The sequence below is a fragment of the Setaria viridis genome, chromosome 9 (genome assembly GCF_005286985.2).
Source record: "Setaria viridis chromosome 9, Setaria_viridis_v4.0, whole genome shotgun sequence".
Taxonomy (NCBI): domain Eukaryota; kingdom Viridiplantae; phylum Streptophyta; class Magnoliopsida; order Poales; family Poaceae; genus Setaria; species Setaria viridis.
Window position 1 is genome coordinate 6,220,611 of NC_048271.2, and position 26,103 is coordinate 6,246,713.

General features: G+C 46.6%; 4 protein-coding genes, 1 long non-coding RNA gene and 1 pseudogene across 8 annotated transcripts; 5 read left to right on the forward strand and 1 right to left on the reverse strand.

Moving 5' to 3' along the window:
- The first annotated feature begins 451 nt into the window (after positions 1-451).
- LOC117839898 (zinc finger BED domain-containing protein RICESLEEPER 2-like) lies at positions 452-6,120 on the forward strand (annotated as a pseudogene).
- A 3,411-nt stretch (positions 6,121-9,531) lies between these two features.
- LOC117837318 (zinc finger BED domain-containing protein RICESLEEPER 2-like) lies at positions 9,532-13,987 on the forward strand. 4 transcript variants are annotated; one of them, XM_034716923.2, is made up of 2 exons: positions 9,532-9,752; positions 11,371-13,987. In XM_034716923.2, exon 2 carries the CDS (start codon positions 11,406-11,408, stop codon positions 13,728-13,730), a length of 2,325 nt encoding a protein of 774 aa, XP_034572814.1. In that variant the 5' UTR covers positions 9,532-9,752; positions 11,371-11,405; the 3' UTR covers positions 13,731-13,987. The 4 variants fall into 4 exon arrangements, with proteins under 4 accessions (XP_034572814.1, XP_034572813.1, XP_034572815.1 ...); XM_034716922.2 differs by having other exon boundaries at positions 9,532-9,748; XM_034716924.2 differs by lacking the exon at positions 9,532-9,752 and adding an exon at positions 9,868-9,997.
- Positions 13,988-15,146: 1,159 nt separating this feature from the next.
- Positions 15,147-16,729, reverse strand: LOC117837319 (uncharacterized). The gene is made up of 3 exons (XM_034716925.2): positions 16,540-16,729; positions 15,592-15,690; positions 15,147-15,490 (listed from the first exon to the last, which is right to left on the reverse strand). Exons 2-3 carry the CDS (start codon positions 15,683-15,685, stop codon positions 15,348-15,350), a joined length of 237 nt encoding a protein of 78 aa, XP_034572816.1. The 5' UTR covers positions 15,686-15,690; positions 16,540-16,729; the 3' UTR covers positions 15,147-15,347.
- A 765-nt stretch (positions 16,730-17,494) lies between these two features.
- LOC117836219 (uncharacterized) lies at positions 17,495-18,862 on the forward strand. The gene is made up of 2 exons (XR_004636039.2): positions 17,495-18,263; positions 18,498-18,862. It is a non-coding gene; the product is annotated as an uncharacterized lncRNA (long non-coding RNA).
- A 428-nt stretch (positions 18,863-19,290) lies between these two features.
- LOC140221461 (STS14 protein-like) lies at positions 19,291-20,349 on the forward strand. Its single transcript, XM_072291111.1, has one exon. It carries the CDS (start codon positions 19,469-19,471, stop codon positions 20,081-20,083), a length of 615 nt encoding a protein of 204 aa, XP_072147212.1. The 5' UTR covers positions 19,291-19,468; the 3' UTR covers positions 20,084-20,349.
- Positions 20,350-22,835: 2,486 nt separating this feature from the next.
- Positions 22,836-23,694, forward strand: LOC140221260 (protein MIZU-KUSSEI 1-like). The gene has a single exon (XM_072290588.1). It carries the CDS (start codon positions 22,836-22,838, stop codon positions 23,535-23,537), a length of 702 nt encoding a protein of 233 aa, XP_072146689.1. The 3' UTR covers positions 23,538-23,694.
- The last annotated feature ends 2,409 nt before the right edge of the window (positions 23,695-26,103 follow it).

Genomic DNA, 26,103 nt, shown 5'->3' on the forward strand with positions numbered 1-26,103 from the left:
ACTTTCATCCCCGTCGCTTCCAGTCATGTATGACAGTTCCAACTTCACCGCGCGAATCAGTTCGTTTTTTTGCCTCCCTACTGGTTCTACGCCTCAGTCGCCTCTACGGTAACAATATGCAGAGGACTTGGTGGCACGGAGAACGTCGTGAGTTCATCAACTGACTAAAGTATAGGTCGAGTTAAATAAAATCTCTTATAATTCTTGATATTTTGACCTGAGAAGGAGAGTGGAGAATCAACTCCCCGAAACAGGTAAATAGGTTCCGCAGCCATGAATAATAATCAAACAAATTGGCAGAAACAAAAAAAAAAAACTGTGGCCGTGCCCCTGTTGTTCCGCCATGGCCCATGGGCTTCAAGTCTTCAACGGTTCATCAACCTCTCTAGCATGGAGAATTGGAGAAGCCGCCGTCGGGTTTCGCAATATTTGCGTCCGGCTCCTTTGGGAATATTCATAAATCGCGACGCTTCCATTGCTTTGCAAATTGGTCCATCCCCTTCCCCTCCTCCCCTTCGCCCTGCGCCGCCACCGCCCAACTCAGCAAGTCCTCGCGCTCGCGGCAAGTAACGGGAGCGGGAGCGGCCAGGCGCCAATGGGCAATGGCCTCCCCCCGGCGAATGCGCACGACACCAGCGCCGCCCCCCATCCGCGGGGCGAGGGCGAGCTCGCCGTCAACTTCTTCCCCCATCAGCCTCTCTTTCCATCCCTATATCGCCCGAACGCCGCTACGCCGAATCTGCCGTCACCGCGTAGGTCCCAGCATGCTTCAACAAGGCGTCGGTGAACCTGACCACGCGCGTGGTCGGCGGGCGCAGCGCGTCACGCACGAGCATGGCGGGGTGCTGCTATGGACAAAATAAACGAGGCTCAACCATCGCCTCAGTCTCCACCGCAGAAGGTTCACGGCGCTGGACTAAATGATGATGATGCAGGAAACGAACAGAGGCAACAAGCAAGCAAGCTCCGATGAGCAAACTTGTAAGGTACGCGGTCTTCTCCATTTGCCGTCCAGGCCCCTAATATGTTCAATGAAATGTAAATGTGACTCAGGCCACCTTTTAGATTCAATTCCACTGATGCTTATGCTGGTGACAATTGGTGAAATCTGATGCGTGTGGATCACCGCACACCCTAATTGAAATCTAGTTACAGACCATAGCAAATCATCAGGTTTCAGGTACCCTGGAGTGTTCTGAATCTATCAGTGCTAATTCCTTTTTTTTTTACTATGTTCTTCACTCGATGCCGTCAGAGCATTTTTCAGATTGTGCAGCAAACATTCTTTATACGTTGATAAGCTGGAGTTGAGCAATGAACAGATTATATAGAATAAAGTGGAATGAAATATAGTTTTACTGCTGTCCCGCTAAAAGAGGCTGACCCTTTCAATCAAGGAAAACTGATTAATTGTTAGTTTTGTTATGGAATAAATTGTTTCGAACTTAATGGTACCATTTACATGGCATTTGAGCCAACATAATTAATAGTTAAAGATGTTTGTTCATAGTACTTTTACAAATATAAAGCTACACCTTTTATGTTTTCCTGCTGTCTTCTTGTCCGAGTTTTTTACATGTGCACTACCATGGTAGCTTACGATAGATCATCTGTCCTTAAACAGGTAACCCTGTATTATAAAGGGATTATAAATATGTTTTTATGGGAATAATCAAAATAGTGTTCCTATGACACTTGCAGCAGCGCCTTTCTCTATTATATCACAACACTTTGCTGATATTACATTCTTAGTTGCATGCTGGCTGGTATTAGAATGCAATGTATTATTTCCTGTTATAGATTGTATGGACTCAATGCACACACAAAAAGCTAGACCCTGGAGAAAAACCACCCCCACGACTTTGATTTAAAAAGAATCTAAACCATCACTGGGTCTACAAAAGGTCCCAAAGGCTGCCCACTCATACTGTGTTCCCTGCGCCTGCAGGTGAAAGTAGTTTGCACAACGGGGGACCTTTTTTTTTAATGTTCAGACCAGCTGGGAGCGCCACAACCGGCTGCTCTACCACCATGGTGTATGCGCGTCGGCTATGTACTCAATTATATGTAGGAAGTTACCTTATGTACTCAATACAGGTGCACAAATCTGAGGTTTGCATAATGCATGCCAGTGCCACAAGTGACCAGTTTGATGTGCTTCCTAAGTAAGTTGTTTTTACAAGAAAGATAATATAGTGGTCATGCCATGTTTGTAATTTTCCCTTTAACCTTTTTCTGGTTGCCATTATTGTGCTCGTTTGTTTGGATTTAACTTATGATTTTTTTTACTGAGAACAATTTAAGCTATGATAGAAATGTTTCCAATAACAGTGATACCGTATGTAGTCTTGAGTTATGGCTACATTCTATAGAGACTAACCGCAATCTGAAGGCATGAAACCAGTTTTGTTGGTTTAACTATAATGTCTGTACGAATAAAATGTGTGCAATCATGGATGAGCCTTAGCACTTTGCCCTTCCATGGGTAATATGGCGCAGAATCGCCGGGCATTGTTCTTGTCCACATGAAGAGGCCCAAAGCATATGTCAAGGTGGCAGCAAAACCCACCCAACCCACACCACAACTCAATGTGCCACAGCCGGCCTCCTCACCCCTTGTCCCATCCTGGACCCTTAGCGGCAAACATGGGTTGTAGAATGGGTCGCGACCCCATAGCCCATTGAGACGTCAAAACCCTAACTCTCCACCCTCGCATTGTATCCGCCACCTTGGCTAGTCTGGACTCGGGATCTCAGCCGCCGTCACCTCTCGTCGTCCTCCTCCCTCGGTAAGCTCCTGCGTTCCCCAACTCATATGTGCCCCTTTACTCTCTGTCGCTTGCTTGAGCTCATCTCTTTGCGTTATGATTTCTTTCCACTTGCAAGTTCGTACATCTGCGTGGGTTTAGACTAAATTCCGCTGGATCCGTCATAGGGGCGATGCGTGGGGTTTGTGTCATATTTTTTAGGACCGGACCAATCGGGAAAACAGGAACCAGAACCTCCGCCTGTTCGGTCCGTGTAAAAGACCGTCCCGCAATCAAACCGTCAGTAAAGCACTTAAACCGGGTTCGACTGGCCGATTTTTGCCGGCAATCACTTAAGAAAACTGTCTACGAGCCGCTCTGGTCACTGACATTCTGCTTGGGGCACACATGGGCTCAACAGTATGCGTTTGGTTGGACCCAAAAAATGCTTGAAAAGGGCAGAGTGGGAGTTGAATTCGCGACCTGAGGCTTCGGGTTAAGGTCTGCACCATTGAGCTATGCACTTGTTGCTAATTTTAGTACGGAACTTATCATATTTGAACCGTAATGAACTATCAGTCTAACCGGTTGAACTAATCAAACTGTGAGCCAAGGGCTATGCCGGTTCAATGTCTGGTCCGGTCTCAATAACTATGGTTTATGTGCAGAACAACCGTATTTCTAATTTCAGAAACAGCTTACTCTTTTTATTGTGAAATTATGATCTGCTTGTCATGGTGTGAATACATTGGTTGGTTTCATTCTCACTAGTTGGATTTTATTTAGCTACCATTTTAGCCCTTGGATGGTGTTCTGATTTTAACATGCCATATCTACCAGATTTCAGGAGTTAAGCTTCTAGCCTGTCAAGTATGGCTGAAGAAACCACCAATTTTCCTCAGGTGGCCCAAGAGGATGGGATTGCCTCCAACGATGAGCCAGTCCAAGGTGAAGAATTGGCTCAAGGTGATGAGTTGGTGCAAGGTGAAGAATTGGCTCAAGGTAATGAGTTGGTCCAAGGTGAAGAAATAGCTCAAGGTGATGAGTTGGTCCAATATGAAGAATTCATTCAAGGTGATGATTTGGTGCAAGGAAATGAAGCGACGACCCCTCCATCAAGAACCAGGTGGAGAAGAAAGAAGCCCTTGAAATGGGAGCACTTCAGTATTGAAACTGTCGCCGAAGGGGCCACACAAGCATGCTGCAAGCAAACCTTTGCTTACAGCTCTGGTTCTAAGATTGCTGGGACTAGCCATCTCAAGAGGCACATAACCTTGGGTTCTTGTCCTAAGACAAAGAATCAAGAGCAGAGGCTGGCACTACCTTCAACAGGAGGGACTGACAATGATGGTAAGGGAACTGTGGAGCGTCCATCCAAGAGACGCTACAGATATACTGGCTATGCAAATGCTACTTTTGATGAAGCCCGCAGTTGCTCATACCTGGCAAGGATGATCATTCAGCATGACTACCCACTTGACATTGTTCAACAGCCAGCATTTGCTGCTTTTATTGAGAGTCTGCAGCTCCGTTTCAAGATTAGGGATGTTGATACGATGGAGGGAGAGGTGTATGCAATTTATCAGAAAGAAAAAGAGAACCTGCTGCAAGCATTCAGTACTATGCCCGGAAGGATCAGCCTCACTGTAGGATTGTGGAGAACTAGCCAGACTCTTGCCTGTGTTTCAGTTGCAGGGCAGTTTATCGACTCTGAATGGAAAGTACACCGAAGAATGCTTAACTTCATGATGGTGCCTTCTCCTCATTCAGAGAATGCACTTAGTGAAGCAATTAGCATGAGCCTTTCTGACTGGAATATGAAGGACAAACTATTCACCATCACATTGGATAGTGAATGCTGCTCACATGATATCTACAATGCAGATCTGAGGGATCATCTCTCGATCAAGAACAATCTCATGCTTAAGGAACAGCTATTTGTTGTGAGGTGCTATGCTCATATCCTTGATGCTATCGTACAAGATGTCATTGCTTCAATTCATGGTGTCATCTACAATATCCGTGAAAGCATAAAATTCATAAAATCTTCTCCTGCCTGTGAAGAGAAGTTTGCTGAGATCGCTCTGCAGCTGGAGGTTCCCTGTACCAAGACCCTCTGTCTGGATGTTACAACTCAGTGGAACACCACTTATTTGATGTTGCTGGCTGCATCGGATTATAAGGATGCTTTCACTACACTTGAGACATGTGATGATAACTACAATGAAGCTCCTTCAGCAGAGGACTGGAGGAAAGTTGAGGCTGCCTGTAGTTACTTCAAACTGCTATATGACTCTGCACTTAACATCATGACAGTAGCAAACCCAACTTCAAACCTTTTCTACCATGAAGCTTGGAAAGTTCAGCTAGAGCTAGCAAATGGCACAGGACATGAAGATCCCATTTTCAGTAGCATCGCCAAGGATATGCACCAGAGGTTTGACAAGTACTGGAAAGATTGCAGCCTCGTGCTAGCCATTGCTGTTGTCATGGATGACCCACGTTTCAAGATGAAGCTTGTTGAGTTCAGTTACTCCAAGATTTATGGGGATGAGATTGTAAAGCGTGTTAAAGTTGTCAATGATGCTCTGCATGAGCTGTATAAGGAGTATGCGGCAAAGCCAATTCCACTGACCCCAGCCTATGTTGAGCAAAGTGAAGGGAATAATGGGCTAGCCGATGCTAAGAAAAGTCAAGGAGCTCCTGCTTCCACTACGCTTCTAGATTTTGATGTGTACCTTTCTGAGATCCGAAGTAGCGAGCAGTCAAAATCTGAAATGGAACAGTACCTGGATGAATCTCTCACCATGTAATCTTGATTTTGATATTCTGAACTGGGGGAAGCTTAATGCGATCAAGTTTCCAACACTCTCCAAAATGGCCCGAGATATCCTGGCCATTCCAATGTCCATTCTCTGCCGGAACAGGAAGTCGCGTGCTCGATGACTACAGAAGCTCTCTTCGTCCTCTGGAGGCACTTGTCTGTGCGAAAGACTGGCTCCAATACTCACCAGCTGCCACCGAGGCACCAAGTGCTACACTGATCAAGGCTGAAGAATGATCACTGCTTCCTTGCTGAAGCATGAATAGTATCCATTGGATTGTGAACTGATCGGAATCCATTCCGTTATTTACTCGTAGAGGTGTAACCTGTTTGTGTCGAACTCTGTTTTACTTGTTGCTATTGTCATGTAATAGCTTTAATTGGTGTCGTCTGACTTTGCACGCGATGTGCGTGTGCTAGCTGCGGGATTTATCAGCCGGTTGTCTTTGCACTTTGTTTGTTACCCCTGTTTTGCATTTAATCTGTTATGTACTATGGATTGATGCTCATGTTCGTGTGTAGCTATATAATTTGTCTAATTTTAGTTTATGCTCCCTATCTCTTCTCCGGTGGCGTCATCAGCTGGTTTTACTGAATGTCTGAATGACTCCAGTGTTTGTGTTTAAAATGCTTGTCCTGATCTTGAGCCACAGCTTTTAATCGTGACTACTGCTCTCGGCTGTGTCCTGTGCGGTTGTGAGTGCAAATGGAAAAGACTGTTTTTCTACCTGTGTCTGTGTGTTTGAAATACTAGTCTTGGCATGATGGCTCCATGCCTCCATGCGTCCATGAGTTCACTCGTACAGTGCTATTTTCTCAAGCCTGATCTTGAGTCACACTCACACAGGTGTACTCTGCCATTCTCTGTGCGCTTACATACGGTACTCTGCCCTTGTTCTGAACAGGTATGCTTGTGCAAACACCAAACACCAACCAACTACCAGACGATCAAGGCCTCACGAACTGGGCGGCGATTCGTTCTCGACCTCGGCAGATGGTTCCTTTGCGAGCTCCGCACGTCGGCGACGGATCGATCCGGAACATGATCTTGAGCTGCCTCGCCGCTCACGCGCGATGTGATCGGCGAGTTTTTTTTAGGCCATCGTTCCTACCCAGACATCAGTCCTAGTTTAGGCCTGCTAGTGGGGCGGGTTGAAATGGGTTTTATGGGGCGGGTTGTGACGTAAGGTGTGTTTGAATGGGTTAAAATGGGCTTTAGTATCTAATGGGTTGGGGCGGGTTGGGTATATCAGAAATGCGGGTTGGGACGGGTTGAAAGTGATTTTTTGTTTGAATTTGTATGAATTTAACTCATAGGTTTAACTTTCACGTTTCGGCTCTTGACGTGGGGCCATGATATAAGTCCAGCCGCACTACTTTGCACAAAGTAGCGGACTGTCAAACTAATTCATTTGCAACAAATTTTGATCAATTTCTCCAAGATTTTAAGGTGTGAACGCGAGATTTTAATTTTAGGGTCCGACTCTTGACGCGGGGCTCACATATAAGTCCAGCCGCACTACTTTGCACAGAGTAGCGGACTGTCAAACTAATTCATTTGCAACAAATTTCGGTCAATTTCTTCAAAATTTTAAGGTGTGAACGTGAGGTTTTTATTTTAACGTCCGACTCTTGACGCGGGGCCCACATATAAGTTCACCCGCACTACTTTGCACAAAGTAGCGGAGTGTCAAACTAATTCACTTGCAACAAATTTCGATCAATTTCTCCAAAATTTTAAGGTGTGAACGTGAGGTTTTAATTTTAGGGTCCGACTCTTGACGCGGGCCCCACATATAAGTCCAGTCGCACTGCTTTGCACAAAGTAGCGGATTGTCAAACTAATTCATCTGCAACAAATTTCGGTCAATTTTTCCAAAATTTTAAAGTGTGAACATGATGTTTGTATAAATTTATAGGTTCATGTACAAAACCCACGGGTTATATCAATTTGTGGGACGGGTTGGGTTGGGTTTACATTATAGAATTATGGAGCGGGTGGGGTAGGTAAATAAGTTAATTTATCGCGGGTTGGGGTGGGTTTGGGGCGGGTTTGAACCCATTAGCACGCCTATCCTAGTTAACGCTTCCTCTATTTTCAATCTTTGTGCGGCTTCCTTCGTGGATCACGACGGTGCCGCACGGCTCCGTCCGCTTCCACACGTCTTCTAGTATATCGCGGTAAGAAAAAAGTTCATTTCCTAACATACATCATCATATCGTCACGTCGTGTCGTGCATCGCTTTTGAAAAACGTTTTGAGTCCTAACATACATTATCGTTTCACCTTCTCCGTCCAACTTGCAAACAGTATTATAACCCAGAGACGTCCATTTGCCATCTTCTATAAGTAGCTTGCTCTTCCTCGTTCAGTCTCGCGCCAGTTCATTTCGGTCAGCTACACTACAACCTACAGAGCCTTACCTCTAGTTGTGCGTGCCATGGCGTCCGCCGCGCCAAGGATGGTGGTCGTCGCCGCCATTGGCGTCCTGCTCCTGCTATGCCTCAGCCCGCAGCTGACGGCGGCGGCCCGTGCTTCGTCGGCGCACGACGACGTGCTCCAGTTCGAGACCCAGGAACCCCTGCTGCGCGAGGTCACCAGCCACGACCTGGCTAAGCCGCTTGGGAGTTGGGCCGTGGCCCCCTGCTCACCTCGGTGCGAAGCGTGCAAAGCTGTCTGTGTGAGCGATTGCAGAGGCGATTCCAAGGGATATTGCTTTGAGCAATGCTTGTTCAACGACAGGTGCTACTCGTATGGATTCTGAGCCTGGCGATTGATCGTGGAGTGACTGCTCTTGGCTCGGCTGTGTGACCTGTGAGCGTGAGGTGTGTTGTTGTTCCATGTAATAAGATGTCCTGCCAAGCTTGCCTCCCAGACTCGGTTTAGGCAGTCGGACGACAATGGGTAGTGCCTCTTGTCATTAACGTAATGATTATGTTGTCCCTTTTTTTAGTGCGATGTGAATATGTGATAACCATGGATCGTAACTTGTATACTGCACATTGATAATCTGTAATGCTCTTGTCCATCTAAGGTCTTACTAATCCTGTGAGCCGGCGCGCAGTGAGCTACCAAATTTTCTCGTTTTCTTTTCACCGCCTTCCTTCCTTCTGTTATTTTCTCTCTCTCTCTTTTTGTTTACCTTTTCCTTTATTCTTTTCCCCTTCGATCTTATCCTCCTTTTATTCCTTCCTCCCTTTTTTTGAAAATTGATGCACACAATTTTGCCCTACATCCACTATTCTTCCATGGTTTTTTTTAAAAAAGGAGAAGAGTTCTAGACATGTTTGTTTTGAAGAGTATGTTTGGAGAAATTTTTTTAAAAATATTTGAAATTTTTACTATGAAAAGATATCTAAGAAAAAAGTTCTTGCAATCTCCTAGAAGTTATATTGAAAAGTTCTTCTATAATATTACCTGAGATGCAATACATATCGTGTTCAGCAAAATGGGTCGCAGAGTTTCAGGAATTGTAGGATATTTTTGCAAGAGTGCCATCTACAAAGAATCTGTCCTTTTCTCGACGTGAATGAGAAGAATTCAACTCGCGAAAACACCCCCAAAACACAGCCCGAAACAGAAAAAAAGAAGACCCCACGGGGCGCGTCTGGGCTGCTCTTTCCCTACCTCCCTCCAGAAACACGGAGTCCGACATGTATGGATCTGACGGTCCGGATGAAAACCCTAGAAACCAACAGCTCCAGGCCCAACCCAAGACGGCATCGAAATCCAACAACGCCGTGTTGCGGCCGCCATCCAAACAAAATCTGCGTAAACAAACAAACAAGCCCCCGGAAACTCCTCACGAGATGAGAAACCGCCCAAAAAAAGCAAGGACCCAGCCGGTCCACGCGGGGAGGCCCCCACCTGGCCCACCGGCAGCGTCACCCATCGCGCCAACCGCCAGCTCACGAGGCCCATCGCCGTGGGCCGCGAGCCCAATAAATCCCCGCACCCGCAGATACACTGCGCCCGCAGCCACCAGCCCCCTCCCGTCTCTCTCTACCTTCTCTCTCTTCCCGTCCTCTTCCCAAGAGGATCTAGGGTTTGTGCGTTCGGCCTTCGTCCTTCTTGGGCCGAGCCCTAATCCTGCTGCACCGCCACCACCAAGCCGAGCCCCCGGCCGGGTTGTTGTTGGATTGGATCGTCTCCGCTGCGCCCTCTGCGTCCTCTCCCCGTACGTAAGCCCCCAAACTCCAAACCCTTCCTCTCCTCCTCCTCCTCCTCCTCCCGCTTATTCTATCGTCTGCTAAATCCGTGCTGCGCGTAGCTTCTTCGGTTGGATTGGTTTCGTGGTTTAGATCCGGTTTGCCGTTCGAGCTCGGTTCGTTGGATCTGTATGGGAGCGCAAGCGCTTCGCCGAGGAGGGCGGTTAGAATAGACGGTTCATTTTGCTGCGAATTTTTGCGGAGGTTTTTCTTTTTCGGTGGGTTCTTCACTGGCACTTCAGATTATGTGCGTTATTGTGGGTAGATTTTTCTGTTTCGGCTGGTTCTCCAGTGCTCTGCCTGGAGCTTCAGATTATGTGCGTTATTGTGAGGTGATTTTTCTGTTTCGGTGGGTTCTTCAGTGGTCTGGCTGGCACTTCAGATTATGTAGATTATGTTGGGGATTTTGTTAGTATATTTCATTAGTTTGTTACTAATAAGTTGAGAGGCGTGTTTTGAGGCGTCCATATTGTGGGGCTATTGGCTATTACTGTTTCCCTCACGCCAGAGAATCAGGGGGTGCGGCTCAGAGCTCTCCATGTAGCAATAATCTTGTCCGAATTCAGCAGGTTTCAGTTTTCCAATGAAATTAAAGTTTTGGCATGGCTTAAATTGGTGTGGAGTAGTAGGACTTGGTTGTCTTCTTTGGAGAATCCATAGTAAACATTTTGGCTTTGTTGTTAGTGAAACAGTAGCCCACCTGGGTGTCAAGTGTTGTTCACATATAGGCGGAATACTTAGTGCTAGTACATGTTACCAAGTGCTTGATCTTTCTGCAGAATCGATAGGTATTACGTAGAGCTGCTGGAGCTAATGATTTTATGCATACATCATTTTTGTTAATCTTGTGCTGAGCCAAGGGTAGTGATGTTTGGATAGTTGAGATGATTTTGGAGCCCAGTAGTCCTGCTAGGTTCGATGCCTGTAACTAGGAAGTTGCAGCAACCACAGCTGGTTTCTGCTATGCAAAGGATGAGCATAGTTGTGTTTCTGCACAAATGCTGTGTTACTAGTAGCATTTTATTCTTTCGCTATGTGTGCAGTCCCTTGTGGTTCTACTGAAGGAAGGGCCTGCCCTTAGAATTTGTATTTATTGTTCTGTTACAACTTACAGCTCTTCAGCATTTTTAATTGTGCATTCAGCACTTGCTTTCCCTGTTTGGTGACACTGATCCACTTTTCTATTGTATTGCCCATACATGTAAAAACATAGCCTTCACTGTTTGCATCTATCTAATGTTGATCGTATTATAATTTCTGTACTTTTGGATGCTGTCCTGATTGAAAGGTTGTTATTATATCATCTAGTATTAAATAATGCAATCCTCATAGCTTTTGGAGAAAAGCTTGCATTCTGGTGGTCTCTGAATCTCGACTTCAAATTTATTCTTTGGAACTGCTGCCATAAACAATCAGATCTATTCATTAATGAAACTGTGTAAGATATCTGCTGTCTGCCTACTTTATCGTAACATCTTTGACGGTTTATCTATGAGATTTTATTTTTATGGAGTTTGTTTTGTTTTGTGAAATGGTAAAGTGATTTGATGTGACTGAACACCTAACGTGATTTTTTATTTCAAATTGACAGGCTTCCTTGGGTTCCATTGGCCTGTATCCCTCAACATGGGTGAACCGAACAGCAATGACAATGCAATGGTGCATGACAGTGAGATGGTTGATGGCAACGGGGTGATCAATGGCAATGAGATGGTTCATGGTAGTGAGATGATTCATGGTAATGAGATGGTCAATGGCGACGAGATGATCCATGGCGATGAGATGATTCAAGGGACTGAGATGGTTCAAGGTAGTGAGATGATCCATGGGAATGAGATGGTTCAAGTTAATGATCTCATCCATGGTAATGAGATGGTACAAGTTCATGACATGGTCAATGGTGATGATATGGCCCATGGTAATGAATTGATCAATGCTGAGATGACCCCACACACCACATCAAGACGTCGGAGGAAGAAGTCGCTAGTCTGGGAGCACTTCACTATAGAAAACATGCCAGGGGGAAGCTCAAGAGCATGCTGCAATTTATGCAAGCAAACCTTTGCGTATAGTTCTGGTTCAAAAATTGCAGGCACTAGCCATCTCAAGAGGCACATCACCCTCGGTTCCTGTCCTGTTATGAAAGACCAAGACAGGAAGCTAGCACTGCCACCACCAGGAGGCCCTGGCACTGATAATGATGGTGAGGGTACTGTAGAACGCCCTTTGAAGAGGCGCTACAGATACACTGGTTATGCAAATGCTACTTTTGATCAGGAAAGGAGCTTCTCTTATCTGGCTAAGATGATTATTTTGCATGACTACCCGCTTCACATTGTTCAACAGTCAGCCTTTACTACTTTTATTGAGAGTCTGCAGCCCCGTTTCAAGGGTGTAGATGTTGAAACAATGGAGGGAGAGGTTTATGCTGTTTTTCAGAAAGCAAAGGAAAACCTGTTGCAAGCATTCAACACTATGCCAGGAAGGATCAGCCTCACTATAGGCCTGTGGACAACCAGTCAGACTCTAGGCTATGTTTCGCTTGCTGGGCAGTTTATCGACTCAGAATGGAAAGTACACCGAAGAATGCTCAACTTCATGATGGTGTCTTCTCCTCATTCAGAGAATGCACTTAGTGAAGCTATTAGCTCAAGCCTTTTAGAGTGGAATATGAAGGACAGGCTATTCACTATCACTTTGGATAATGATTGCTCTTCCCATGATATTTACAGTGCAAATCTGAGGGATCACCTCTCCAATAAGAACAACCTCATGCTTAAGGGACAGCTGTTTGTTGTGAGGTGCTATGCACATATCCTGAATGTAGTTGCTCAGGATGTTATTGCTTCGATTCACGGTGTGATTTACAACATCCGTGAGAGTATCAAGTTCATAAAAGCTTCTCCAAGCCGTGAGGAGAGGTTTGCAGAGATTGCTCTGCAGCTGGAGATTCCCAGTACCAAGACCCTCTGTCTAGATGTTACAACCCAGTGGAACACCACTTATCTGATGCTGCTGGCTGCCTTGGACTATAAGCAGGCTTTTGCGACACTAGAGACATTTGATGATAATTACAATGAAGCTCCTTCAGCAGAGGATTGGAAGAAAGTTGAGGCTACCTGTAATTTCCTGAAACTGATATATGACTCTGCACATAGCATCATGGCTGCAGCAAACCCTACTGCAAACATCTTTTTCCATGAAGCTTGGAAAATTCAGCTAGAGCTAGCAAATGGTACAGGACACGAAGATCCCATTTTCAGCAGCATTGCCAAGGATATGCATGAGAGGTTTGACAAATACTGGAAAGATTGCAGCCTGGTGTTAGCCGTTGCTGTTGTCATGGATCCACGTTTCAAGATGAAGCTTGTTGAGTTCAGTTACTCTAAAATTTATGGTGCTGAGGCTGGGAAATATGTCAAGGTGGTCAATGACTCTCTGCGTGAGCTGTACAAGGAGTATGTGGCACAGCCACTCCCATTGACCCCCACCTATGTTGAACAAGGGGAAGCTAATAATGTGGCTGCCAATGCGAATGCTACTCAAGGAAATCCTCCTTCCACTACTGATGGTCTTCTTGACTTTGATATGTATCTTTCTGAGATTCAAAGTAGCCAGCCTGCGAAATGTGAACTGGAGCAGTACCTGGAGGAATCCCTCACTCCACGTATCCAGGAGTTTGACATCCTTAACTGGTGGAAACTTAACACGCTCAAGTTTCCAACTCTATCGAAGATGGCCCGGGATATCTTGGCCATCCCCATGTCAATGGTTAGCAGTGGCAGCTCAATATTCTCTGCTGGAACCGGGAACCGCATGCTTGATGACTACAGAAGCTCCCTTCGTCCGGAGACTGTGGAGGCACTTGTCTGCGCAAAAGACTGGCTCCAGTATGCACCAGATCAAACTGAGGCGTCAGGTTCTGTGATGGTCAAGTCAGAAGCATCGTAGGTTCACTGTTGGGAGCTTCCATGTTGGAGCAGGAATAAGTTTGTGGTATCAATGAGTGTAGTTAACTGTAGGCATATTTTAGGCAGCGATTGCAGAAACATTGTGATCTATTATGCTATTTATCTCCTAGTGGTGTAATTTTTCGTGTCGAACTCAGTTTAACTCATCGAAGTGTTCTTTAATGTATTGAGTTTAGCTGGTCTGTCTGCGGGATGCATAATGTGGTAACTTAATACAGTTATAGCAGATTTTTGCTATTCTTGGCGCTGCCGTTCTTTTCTTGTCCTTTTCTTACTCTATTGTTTACTGCACCGTCTAACAGTGGTTTGGTTAGTATAAAAAAAACAGTGGTTTGGTTTTTTTTGCTAATTAACCATTAAAGCAAATAGGTATGTACTTAGTTTGCCTTGGCAAAGTGCTGTAGCATCAACATAGCCTCTGTTTTGTACGCAATCCGCTATGTACCGTGGAACGATATCCATCTGAACCTGCAGCTGTAAAAGTTGCCTGACTATTTTTATCGGTGATGTCACATTGATCTCCCATCAGAGTTCAATCGAAATCATCAAGGATTACCACCTGCAGTGTTCCTCTTCTACACTTGGTGGCCGGCATCAACGGGCTCCAAAGATGCCGGTGCTAGGTTGTTGCTGCATCCAGCTGACTAAAAGGAAGGCTTGGCACTTGACACAGTAGTCACACAGATGATCCTGAGGATCCACAATGTACTAGTCTATTGTTGATGCTTCGTAATTCAAAGGGTGTTGATCTTTCAAAAAACAAATCAAAGGGGGCGCATTCCTCCAGAGAATACCACCGAAAAAGGGCACTCGAAACAGGATCCGATAAACTGCCACAATTTTTTTTCAGTCAAAGGGCACTCGAAACAGGATCCGATAAACTGCCACAATTTTTGTTCAGACTGAAAGGCCTCATCCCTGCCTCAGTATAGAAAATAAGACTGTTCAAATTTACAGCTCATTTGATTGTAGCAAACACGCTTAATATTCTGGTAACCCTCAGCTTGCCAAACCAGAGTAGTGCTGATTTTTTTCTGACACGGCACAGTTACTACTTACTTGCATGAACAAGACACCAGAACTCAGACTTTGACACCACACAGTACTCCAGAGCCAGGAACTTGCCAAAACATACTCGAGGTCCTCTTATCATTTTATTCCACAGGACAAAATTAAACTCCCAATGCTTTTTCTTCCTTCTGCCTAAAATCTTAAACTGTCACCAATGGCTTGCATAACAGCACAAACAACACAATTTTAAGAAACACACAGCCAACAAAGTGCACACATGACAGCATAAATTTAAACATGGAATTAAAAAATATCACAGAAAGAAGATCAACGACAAAAATTATTAGAATGCAAGAATGCTGTATATCAAAGGAACGCTGAATGGTAATAAGAAAACAATGTGGTTCTTTACTGCCTGGTGGAATTCACCAAGGAAGAGAATCCATCAGAAGACAAGTAAGCTGAAAGCCTCAATGTTTGCTCCCAGATAAAGCAAAAAACATCAATTATCATGACCTTAGTTCATCTTATTAATTTAAGACTTGGTTTCATGGTGCAAACAAGACACTGGGCCAGCTTCTCTAGCCTATTCAGTGGACTTGACAATGAAGTTCTGGCGGCTGATGGGGTTCATGATGACCGGTGGTCCAGCGGTGCGAGGCCAGGCCTGGAACTTGGCGTCTGTGGCTTTCAACCACTCCTTGTCAGAAACAGTCTTGGGAATGCTACCTATTTCCAAAAAATACGGAGCAGGTTAGACGAAAACTTGCAAGAAGTTAGGCACAGGCATCCTACAGGAACATCGGCAAGACGAGAGAGGTGACACTAACCACCAAATGCCTTCTTGTCGGAAACAAATGTGTCACACAGGTATGCAATGGCGAAGGACCCAACCAGCGAGCCAACAATGTATCCAGCCGTCATTGTCTCTGCACAAGAATGAATTGAGGTACAAATTATCAAAAAGATGCTACAAAAACCATTTGTGTGACTCAAGGCAGGCCTGAACCTAGTCCGTCGCAAAACTATGCAAGTCATTGCCCAATCAAACTATTGGTTGGGCATGCTTCCTTATGACACTGACACATGAACCAGGAGGCAGATAAACAGAGCAAACTCCAAGCCAACAATACTGAACGCAAACTTTGTGCCTCATGCACATGTAAAGAGATAAAATATCTGTTTTTTCCCAGAAAAAATCACCAGCTACACAATGGTACACGAAGTGCTAAATCCAAAATGTATCCTCACCAGAAGTGCCACTCAACAGGCTTCTAGCTAAAAAAACTCGAAGGCTTTAACGTGACAGAAACATATACACAGTGTAATCTCAGCCGATGGTTATCATAATCTTATTAGTTCTGTTTGAATATATGACACCCCAATTGCATATTTTGGGGTGAATGGAATTGATCCGTCATGTAAGAAGGCGTATGGACATATGAACCTGTAGTTCTGATAGAGGTATAACGGTGGCCAATGTATCCTGATTGTTTATCAACAGCAAACGGAAATGATCAAACACTCGAAAATCAAAGATTGAACCCAACAAACGCGTCCACAATATTCCCCTTAGCACCGAATGAATCCGCGATGAAGGTGTTCTGCGGAACACAGCGAACAGCTAGGGCCTCCCCACTCCTCAGCTAGGAAAACGAAAAGAAATCAACACAAGTTCGGATCTATTGCCTCTCCAATCGGTTCCAGGGAGGGTGAAGACAACGAGGTGAGGGCGCCCAGGAGGGAGGTGGTACGGTTTGAGGCGGAAGGAAGGATACCTGGATCTGGATCGACGCGGTGCTCGGCGCGGACGGAGGCAGCGAGGGGGAGATCCTGCAAAAGTTGGGGGGACGAGAACGAATCTGGTGACCTTTGAACGGGTGTGCGAGGAGGATCGCAGGAGAAAAAAATGGAGGCGGAACTAGTTCGGAAGAGGGTGCGGACGGGTCAGGTCAGTTTCTGGGCTTCATAGAGTGGCAATTGCGTGTAATTTCACGAGCTATCTCTAGTTTTTTTTAGGTTATTTATTCATCGACAGAGTTACCAGAGTTATAAATGTCCCGAGGCGGATTTAAAACCAAATTTAGCTACCAAACTCAGCATAAATCGCACTCCTTGCAATGTTGTGAGCATCCATATTGGAGCACTTATTTCATGAATAAAATCAACATTGTCAAACTGCGTTGCTGTAGCCTTTATCTCCCTGTGATATGGTCATGAGCGGTCATTTCTCCCTCCTTGATTCCTCTTATCACATTAACATTGTCCGATGCTAGCCTGAAGTGTTGAATCATGAGATCACTCACCAACGCCAAGCCTTCCCTGCACGTATTAACCTCGACGGTCTCTGCATCCGAGAGTCCACGAATCACCAGCGTAGACGCTCCTCGAAAGTTTCCTGCAGCGTCCCTAGCCATGGCAGCCACCACTGTCTTGCTTGAATTTTTCGCAGTGGCTGCATCGATATTGATTTTAACATGGCCTAGTGGTGGGGAATCCACCGAGGTCGGACACCTTGGGTACGTCTCATTGACGCTGCCTGCACCATCTTGATCATCTCCAAATCAGTTATAAAATTGTTTACAAAACAGTGAGTAGATGAAAGACTTTGAAAAGAGCTCTCGTAGATCGCCTTCCCGCGAGCATACCAGATGGCCCACCATCCTCATCAGATCCTCCTGCTTTAGCGAGCTGATAATAACCGCTAACCATCCCCTAGACTTAGTCTCGTGAGTTTCACTCATCAGCGGTGTAATTTCCTCGCGTTCCAGAGCCCACATACATTTCGTCATATTGCACTCTATCAATAAGTACTTCCCAGAATCAGGCATACCACAGATCGAACAGGTGCTTCGAGTAGCTATATTCCTATAATAACGTCACCTGACAGCAAGAACTCCACATGCTACCTTGACCTGCCATCCATTTTCCTCGGAGCAATATTCTCTATACGCTGTACGAGCTGTCTCTAGTAAAGAGTGTACGGACCAACTTAATCATTAGCAAATTCGGCCCGGAGCATCCTGGGCTAAAAATACAGGTTTGGCAAGGCCCAGTACGCCAGGCACGGGGCCTGGCGTCGCGCCATGAGCCCAAACGAAACTGGGCTTGACCAGACACAAACTCAAATGCCAGTCCAACCCCATCCGTCTATCCCAGTTCCCAGAGAGCTCTCCCGAAGCGTCTCGTTTTCCTGATACGTCCAGATAGGCGACTTCGAGGCGATTTTCTTCCCCACCGCCGGATTCTCTGGCTTTCCTCGCCCCCGGTGGCTGGGCGCCGGTGAGCTTGGAGAGTTGGGAATCCAGTGGGTGGTGTACGTATCCTCTTCTAATAGTGCATATCTGGGTAGGTTAGAGTTGGATTACTTCCCGGTGAGGATCTCGCCGGAAATGTTTTGTTTCTTCCCGAGCTTCTCCGATGTCAACTATGTTGACGGTTGGCGGGTTCCGGTGGTGGTCTGTGGGCGAGAGGAGCTCAGCAACAGTATCATCTGCAGGAGGTTTGGCATCGACGATTTTTCCTTCGTTCTCTTCATTTGCGTGTTCTCTTACTGGTGGCGTGTTCACCGGGATTTTGTCCCTCCAAGGAGTTTTCCCTTGGAGGTTAAGACTCCACTTGCTCCTGTATGCGGGCTGGTGTTCTTGGATCCCCTTTGTGGGATTGTTGCTTTTTGGCTGGAGTTTGCCAGTGATGCAACTGATATCTGTTTCCGATAAAAATGGGGTTTGCCTAGGGCGTTCAACGGATGAAAATTTGAAGACTTTTCGTCGAATAGGGAATCGGCCGGAAGCTTTATTCTAGGTCATCTTCTTCATTGCGGGAGATGGAGGAGGACCAGGTTGAAGCAGCGATGGTCGGCGACGGTAACGGGCACTGGATGCTCCTGTAATGGACTTATGTGTCATTTTATCTTTTTTTCAGGGGTACCCGGTCAGGAACTTGGTTGTAAGAGTACTGTATCAATAAAAATCCAACTCTTTTTTTAAAAAAAAGATAAACTCAAACGTGATCAAAACAATCGGACTACTCGGTTGTGCAGCTGCAGCCAGCCGCAAGTAGCACAACCAAATAGGCTCAATGTGAAGTTTGTTCATTGTATACGAATGAACCAATAGTCGTAAGTGATCTATAATCGCATTTTTCCTTTAAAAAATAATCGCATTTTCCCCACATTTCATGGCATGGATGAAGCACGAAAACTTACTTGCCGATCCCTCCGGCGATTCGGCCGAGGTGCACGGCAGCACGGGCGGTGCCGGCGTGCCGCGGCGTCCCAACTCCGCAGTCCCCACTCCACAAGTCCACAGCAACCGACTCGCGTCCGCCAAGCTCGTCGAGACTTCGCAACAAAAACAGTGCCGATCGGATCTTCCAGTGACAGGAAGATCGCATCCACGAGGCGACGATATCGATCACTGACACGAACCAACAACCCCCCGGATCTCGCCAGGTTCGCCGCGCGCCACTTGCGAGATCGCCCGATCAATGGATCCATCGGACGAACGGCCTCGCCCGCGCCATCACGCCGTGGCGGTCGGCACCAAGTACAAAGAAGCGCCGCGAGCGGGCAGGCGTCGCCATCTGCCGGTGCCGGGGGCTCAGCTCTCTTCTTTAACTCGCTTACCGACAACACTTCGAGCAAGCTCGCGCGCGCACTCACTCTCATTCACTGAGCCATTACTCAGCTCACCTACTCCAGATCTCATGGTGCCCTCGCGCTGCAGCCGCCACCACCGCCTCCTCCCCACGACCATGGCCGCAGCGTGCTTCCTCCTCCTCCTCGCGCTCTACGCCGCGCCGGCGCCGGCCCACGGCGCGCGCGCCCTGACGCGGGGCGGCGCGGGCGCGGTCACCAAGGCGGCGCAGCAGGGCGGGACCAGCAGCAACGCGACAGCAGCGGCGGCGGCGAACGAGTACCTGGCGCCGCACAACCAGGCGCGCGCGGCGGTGGGCGTGGCCCCGCTGCGGTGGAGCGGGGACCTGGCGTCGGCCGCGGCGGCGGTGGTGGTGCGGCAGCAGCGGCAGGGCGGGTGCGCGTTCGCGGACATGGGCGGCAGCCCCTACGGCGCGAACCAGGGGTGGGCGAGCTACCGCGCGGCGCCCGGCGAGGTGGTGGCGTCGTGGGTGGCGACGGGCCAGTACTACACCCACGCGAACAACACGTGCGCGCCGGGGCGGCAGTGCGGCACCTACACGCAGGTGGTGTGGCGCCGCACCGCCGAGGTCGGCTGCGCGCAGGCCACCTGCGCCACCGGCGCCACGCTCACCGTCTGCCTCTACAACCCGCACGGCAACGTGCAGGGACAGAGCCCCTACTAGATGTGCGAGCTCGGTGGGGGGCGACCGGCTGATCGATCGGGTTGGTGCTCCCTCCTGCTGAGCCGCCGACGCCGATGCCACCGGCGCTGGAGCGCGATGCGGCATGGTTAGAGTAAGAGACGCCTACTACGTAGCTCTAGTATTTTCAGGTTCGGTCACGGTTTGCTTCGTGTTTGTGGTGTGTGATCCGGTGGTGTTCTTGGTGTTAAGAACTGCTTTGGTGTGGCGTGTTAACTTGAGTTGCCGGGGAAACGCTTGTGATGTGATGCTTTCTTGTTCCTTGTGTCGATCGGCGTTAGACTCGCTGTGCTGCGTAGAAATGGCTGCACAATCAGGCTCTGTTTGATCACCCATGGGCTGCAGAGTTGGAGCAGGGGATTTCCATATGAATCGGGGCTGGCAATCAAACAGATGTGCGGCAGATCAAACTGCATGCTTGTTACTACAATTTTTTTGCTTAGTGACTGGGGCAACCGACACACTGGCAAAAGCGAATTGATCGTCCCCTTTCTTTTAGAGGACCGTCAATTGCTGGCGTTTCTTTAGTGGTGCAGGCGCTACTATATTGTTAAACCCACAGTTTTGGCAAATCCGTAATGCCTGCCAGTCTGTTTTGCTCACACCAAAAAAGAATGGTCAAGAACACAGAAATGAAGCACGGCAGACTAGGACCGGTCCCAGTTCGCCATCGTCGGCGCGCCACATGCTGCCGGCTTGAGATCCCTCAAACCTCACCGAACGATGGAGAGCGGCCAGCGGTGAGTATCACCTCGCGAGTCGCGCCAGCAATGGAGCTCCGTGGTTGGCGTGTTCCCCAAACGAGGGCGCCGTGGCTACAAACGCTGGGCCGCTCGTCACATGGCTAATGGCTTGGTGACTTGGCACGGGCACGAACGGCACACACAACTGAGACAAGGCAGCACGCGCCCACGGGCACCGTGGCATCGATTTGTGATTGTGATCGGTCGACACTAAGCATCTACGCCAGGCCAGTACTATATATCCTCCATGACATTCCGCGAATAAAATCACAAGCGTGTGCGGCTGGACGTACGGTAGGAAGACGCACGAATGCCCGACACCCCGACTGACCCTACTCCATGCTGCTAACCGAAGTCTCGCTACACTGGCCACCGATCTCCGCGGCCTTTTTGGTCCCACCTTTTCTAACCTCGCTGGTGCCTCCTCGCTGCTCCACCCGCCATCCCTCTAAGCCCTAGTAACCAAGCTCTGAACCCGAACCTGCTAACCCAAACTCAAGTGGCGGACGGTGGTAGAAGTGGCGACAAAGGAAGAACGCACGCGGATGAGGAAGAAAAATTAGGGAGGAGATAAGTGGGGCCCACTGACCAAGGAGGAGGGGGGGGGGGGGGGATTTAATATTTCTGTTCTCGTAGAGTTTCATGCTCAGTCTTTATGTTCACCAATGGTTTTCTTAAAAATGAATTCTAAAAAATATTTTTATTAAAAAATAAGGATTTTCCTAAAAAAGAGGATACCATTGTCGGTGCTCGTAGCAGCACGCAGCCATGCACGATCCAAGTGACACTACACGCTCGCCATCAGCCATCTCTAGGCTCCCGACCATCATCACACCGGAAATGCTCGCATCCATATATCCGCATATCGTTGGCAGATCAACCTCGGACCACTCCCTCCCCCCTTTTTGTTCTGTAATTTTTACAATATTGGTCACATATCCTCAAATTTTATTTTATGTGCAAATTTTTTCCACGAGTTTGATTTGCTCCCAGGTGTGTAAAGTTTTGTTCCTCATGTATAATTGTTTTTACTATTTTCAAAATATTTAGTATTTTTCTTATGAAGCTGGAATATTTTTCTTATAAAGGTGACCATTTTATTGTGAAGCATCATTATTCTTATTATTATGGGCTAATTTCCTTGTAAAGTCGAGCAATTTTTCTCATCGCTTGGAACAATTTTCTCATGAAGCTAAAGCATTCTCTCTAGCATTTCTAGAAAAAAAATATCACTTTTAGTTCGAACATTTTTATTCTATAAACCTTTTCTCGTGAACCTGGAACATTGCTCTGCTCAATAAAAAAAATTCGTTGAAAAATGTCAAATATACTCATGGAGTTCTTGGTTTATTGCTCTTATTGTAAGATAAGAAATATAACGATTCAATCGGGATTTGAAAAATATAACGCAAACATGCTGCCAGAATCTGGAAACCCGTTGCCATGATCCGATGCACCGTCGCGGTCTACCATGCATCCGCTAGAATGGCATGCAAGAATTTGTTGCATCCAACTAGGGTCTTGTTTAGTTCCCAATTCGGGAGTGGTCAAATTGGCATTTTGCCATAAATGCGTAACTGTAGCGTTTCGTTTGTATTTGTGAATTATTGTCCAAATATTGACTAATTAGGCTCAAAAGATTCATCTCGTAAAGTACAACAAAACTGTGCAATTAGTTTTTGATTTTGTCTACATTTAGTACTCCATGCATGTACTGCAAATTTGATGTGATGGGGAATCTTCTTTTTGCATAGTGTCAAAGTTGGGAGTTTGGAGGGACTAAACATGGCCTAGGTACGTAGTATGGATTGGATTGGAGAGGATTACGAAGGAGTTTGTTAACGCCGGCCGGATCAGCTCCTCGGTGTGCATGCAAGAGGGATCCCAACTAACTCGTGCGTCAAACACCGAAAACCCCCTCGTTCCTCGTCACATATATACGTCTGTTTCGCGCCACGTCCCCGGAACGCGCGCGGGCGTGCAGCTGCACCATGCCGCCGGCGGTCGTGCCAGTGGAGGACGGCGGCGGCGCCGCCACCGCGGACGAGGCGACGTACTACAGCTGCCACGTCGCGTGGCTCGCGTGGTGGAACAACGTCCGCTGCGCCCTCGCCTCCACGTTCCTCCCGTGCCCGCCGGCGGCGCCGACGTCCGCCACCGTCCGCGGCACGCTCTTCCTTCCCTCCGCGGGCGACCGCCGCGTCCGCCTCTTCCTCCAGGAGCACGGGGACGCCACAGAACATCCAGTGGACGACGGCGGCGAGCACTTCCTCGTGCTCGACCTGCCGCCCGGCCTCGGCGGCGCGGACATCGCGGCGGCGGGCAGGATCGTGCTCGAGTACCAGCGCCAGTGGGCGCCCCACGCCGCGGCCCCCGGCGGCGGCGCGCTCCTCGCCTCGCCCAAGTGGCTGGTGTACTGCAATGGCCGCCGCGCCGGGTACGCGGCGAGGCGGGAGGGGCCCTCGGACGCCGAGGGGTGGGTGCTGGAGAAGCTGCGGGCCGTCACCGCCGGCGCCGGCCGGCTGCCCGGCGGAGGGGTGGAGTACCTGCGCGGGAGGTTCGAGAGGATCGTCGGCTCGCCCGACGCGGAGTCGTTCCACCTCCTGGAGCCGATCGGGTGGCCCGAATTGAAGGGCGGCGGCGGCGGCGTTGACGGCGACGGTGGCCTTAGTATCTTCTTCCATCGGATTTGATCGAGGTGTAAGCATTTCGTGTTAGTGGCCGCTACTGGTGTTGCGCGTGTACAAATCCCCAAGTCCCAAACAAATTAAAATGGCAGCTAGTATTAGTTTAGACTCTGCTCGATCGTCTTATAAACCAAATCCATTTCTTTGAGACTTGGTCTATTTAAATTTTGATGATGAACTTCCCAAAACAGATGACCAGATTTAGGTCTTGTTTAGTTGCCAAAGTTTGGAGGTGCTAAATTACTGTTACAGCACTGTAGCACACTGTAGCGTTTCGTTTGTATTTATGAATTATTGTCCAAACATTGACTAATTAGGCTCAAAAGATTCGTCTCGCAAAATACAACAAAACTGTGCAATTAGTTTTTAATTTCGTCTATATTTAGTACTCCATGCATGTACCGCCAGTTTGATGTGATGGAGAATCTTCTTTTTGCATAGTGCTAAAGTTGGGAGTTGGGGTGAACTAAACAAGGGCTTAACAACTCTCCTTTTCAGAATAGGGAGCGAGTATTTTCTGGACATCCTCAGGGTGGTGCCCCGTTCCAAATTGTAGGTGGTTTTAACTTTTATAGGTGCATAGATATTATGCACGTACAGTATCTGCCACATGTGTTTGTGTACAGACAATATATGATGGTGGTGGAATCACGTGGTGTGCGGCATGCACACATAGCATGATATTCTCTTGAGAAAAAAATATATTTAGATGCATAATAATATTAATAAATCTAAAAAATCTAAAACGATCTATAATTTAGAACGGATGGAGTAAAAAGCAACATGGTTCTATTTTTAAAACCACGTGAAGCGAGAGTGTTGTCAATGCTTCCTGTTTGTAACTTTGTATGCAGATGATAAGAGTGTATTCGATCTGGTGATTTACTCGAGCATTTTGAGGAAAAATTGGGGGCTGACAAGACCACGTAAAAATACTTGGGTGAGAAAAAAATATATCAGGTGCATATTCTTGATAAGACACGGCATATTTTGAGTGCGACATGACACTTCAAATCAACCTGATTTGTCATTCTGTCGAATACACCTACCGAATCCAGATAGCTATGCACATTGCAGTCAGGCTTGAGGCTGGAGATATAGGGGCTATTGTGCCATTGTGAATACACAGTGATGCAATCATGCAACCACGCGCTAGATTGTAAGTATTGCTGGACCCTTTTTTCTTTTTCTTTTTATTTTCTCTCTGTCTTTTTGGCAAAATGAGTTCTATGTAGCGTGTACAAGCTAGCACTACCAAAACTAGCTTCCTCTTCTCTTCCAATAGCACATTCTATATATATTCACAACCTTTTAAAAAAACTACTGTAAAAGCTAACAAATTCAATCAGCAACTTCTGATCATTTAATTTTGGAATTTGAAAAAGGATAGGGATTTTTGAGAATGAATGCATACGTGAGCTTCAAAATTATTCATTTGAACTTTCAACTGCATTGCTATTGAGAACTCTGAATTTATTAGGAGAGGTAAAAATGATGAAGTTGGTGTTCAAATATAATATTCATGAGGTTAGAACACTTAAGGCTTTCAAGCCGAAGCAATGCTGCTAGCACTACGATTTTATCTATAAGTGCCACACCATTGCATTTTTTTTTCATTCCCTGCTCCATCATCCTAAATCAATTAGCAAGACAACATTGGCGGGAACATGCTTAGATTGCTGTTGATGATGCATACGAAGGGTTCAGCCCCATGATCTGTCTTATTCTCTTCTTTTGTCGAGTGAGCTAGACTTGAATCGCATCAAGTGCTGCTTTCAAATAGAGTGAGCATCATAATTTGCACTACTCAAGCACCAGTAAGACCCTCAAGAGACAGTCATATAGGACAATATACCATCTAATCAATTCTCCTATTAAAATTGTTAGAGATGATAGAATAAGGATGTTGTATATTGGTAACAAGTCTATAAACCGTGTGACTAGAAGCACTCCCCACGCCCATGTTCGAGCCCCTTTATAATCTAATTCAGGTGCTTTTTAGTCTTAGTAGTGCAAAAATTACTAAGTTTTTGTAAGGTTTATTATTACTTTGTTTGTTGTATAAGATAAAAATTATTATGCACATATATACAAAATTTATATTTCTTTATTTAATGTTCTATAGATATTTAGATCAACATATATGATGAGTGTTGTAAAGTTTGCAGTATTATCCTTTTTTTTTGTAGTCCTCTATTTTCAAATACATGTCACAATTTGATGACTTTATTCGTCTGGAAAGACTTCACAACTCTCAAGATATGCTTTCTCAAAATACATTTACAAGTTTAACCATATACTATCCATATGTGCCCAAAATATTTTTGAATTAAAAAAAATGTTATCCATTTTCAACAAGTAGTGACTTGTTTCTTTGTACGTTGCTCATACTGTTCTCTGTGTTAAGTAGTTTTTTTCTAGAAATATTGAACAATACTTTACATTTTTTGTGGGGCCGGTCATTGTCTAAAATATCACCAACTTATTTAGACCGGATGAAGTTTGGGAATGAGATCTAGACTGCTTAGGCCATGCCAAGCTTTGGCCCTTGTGCCTTCTGAAGCATTCACCA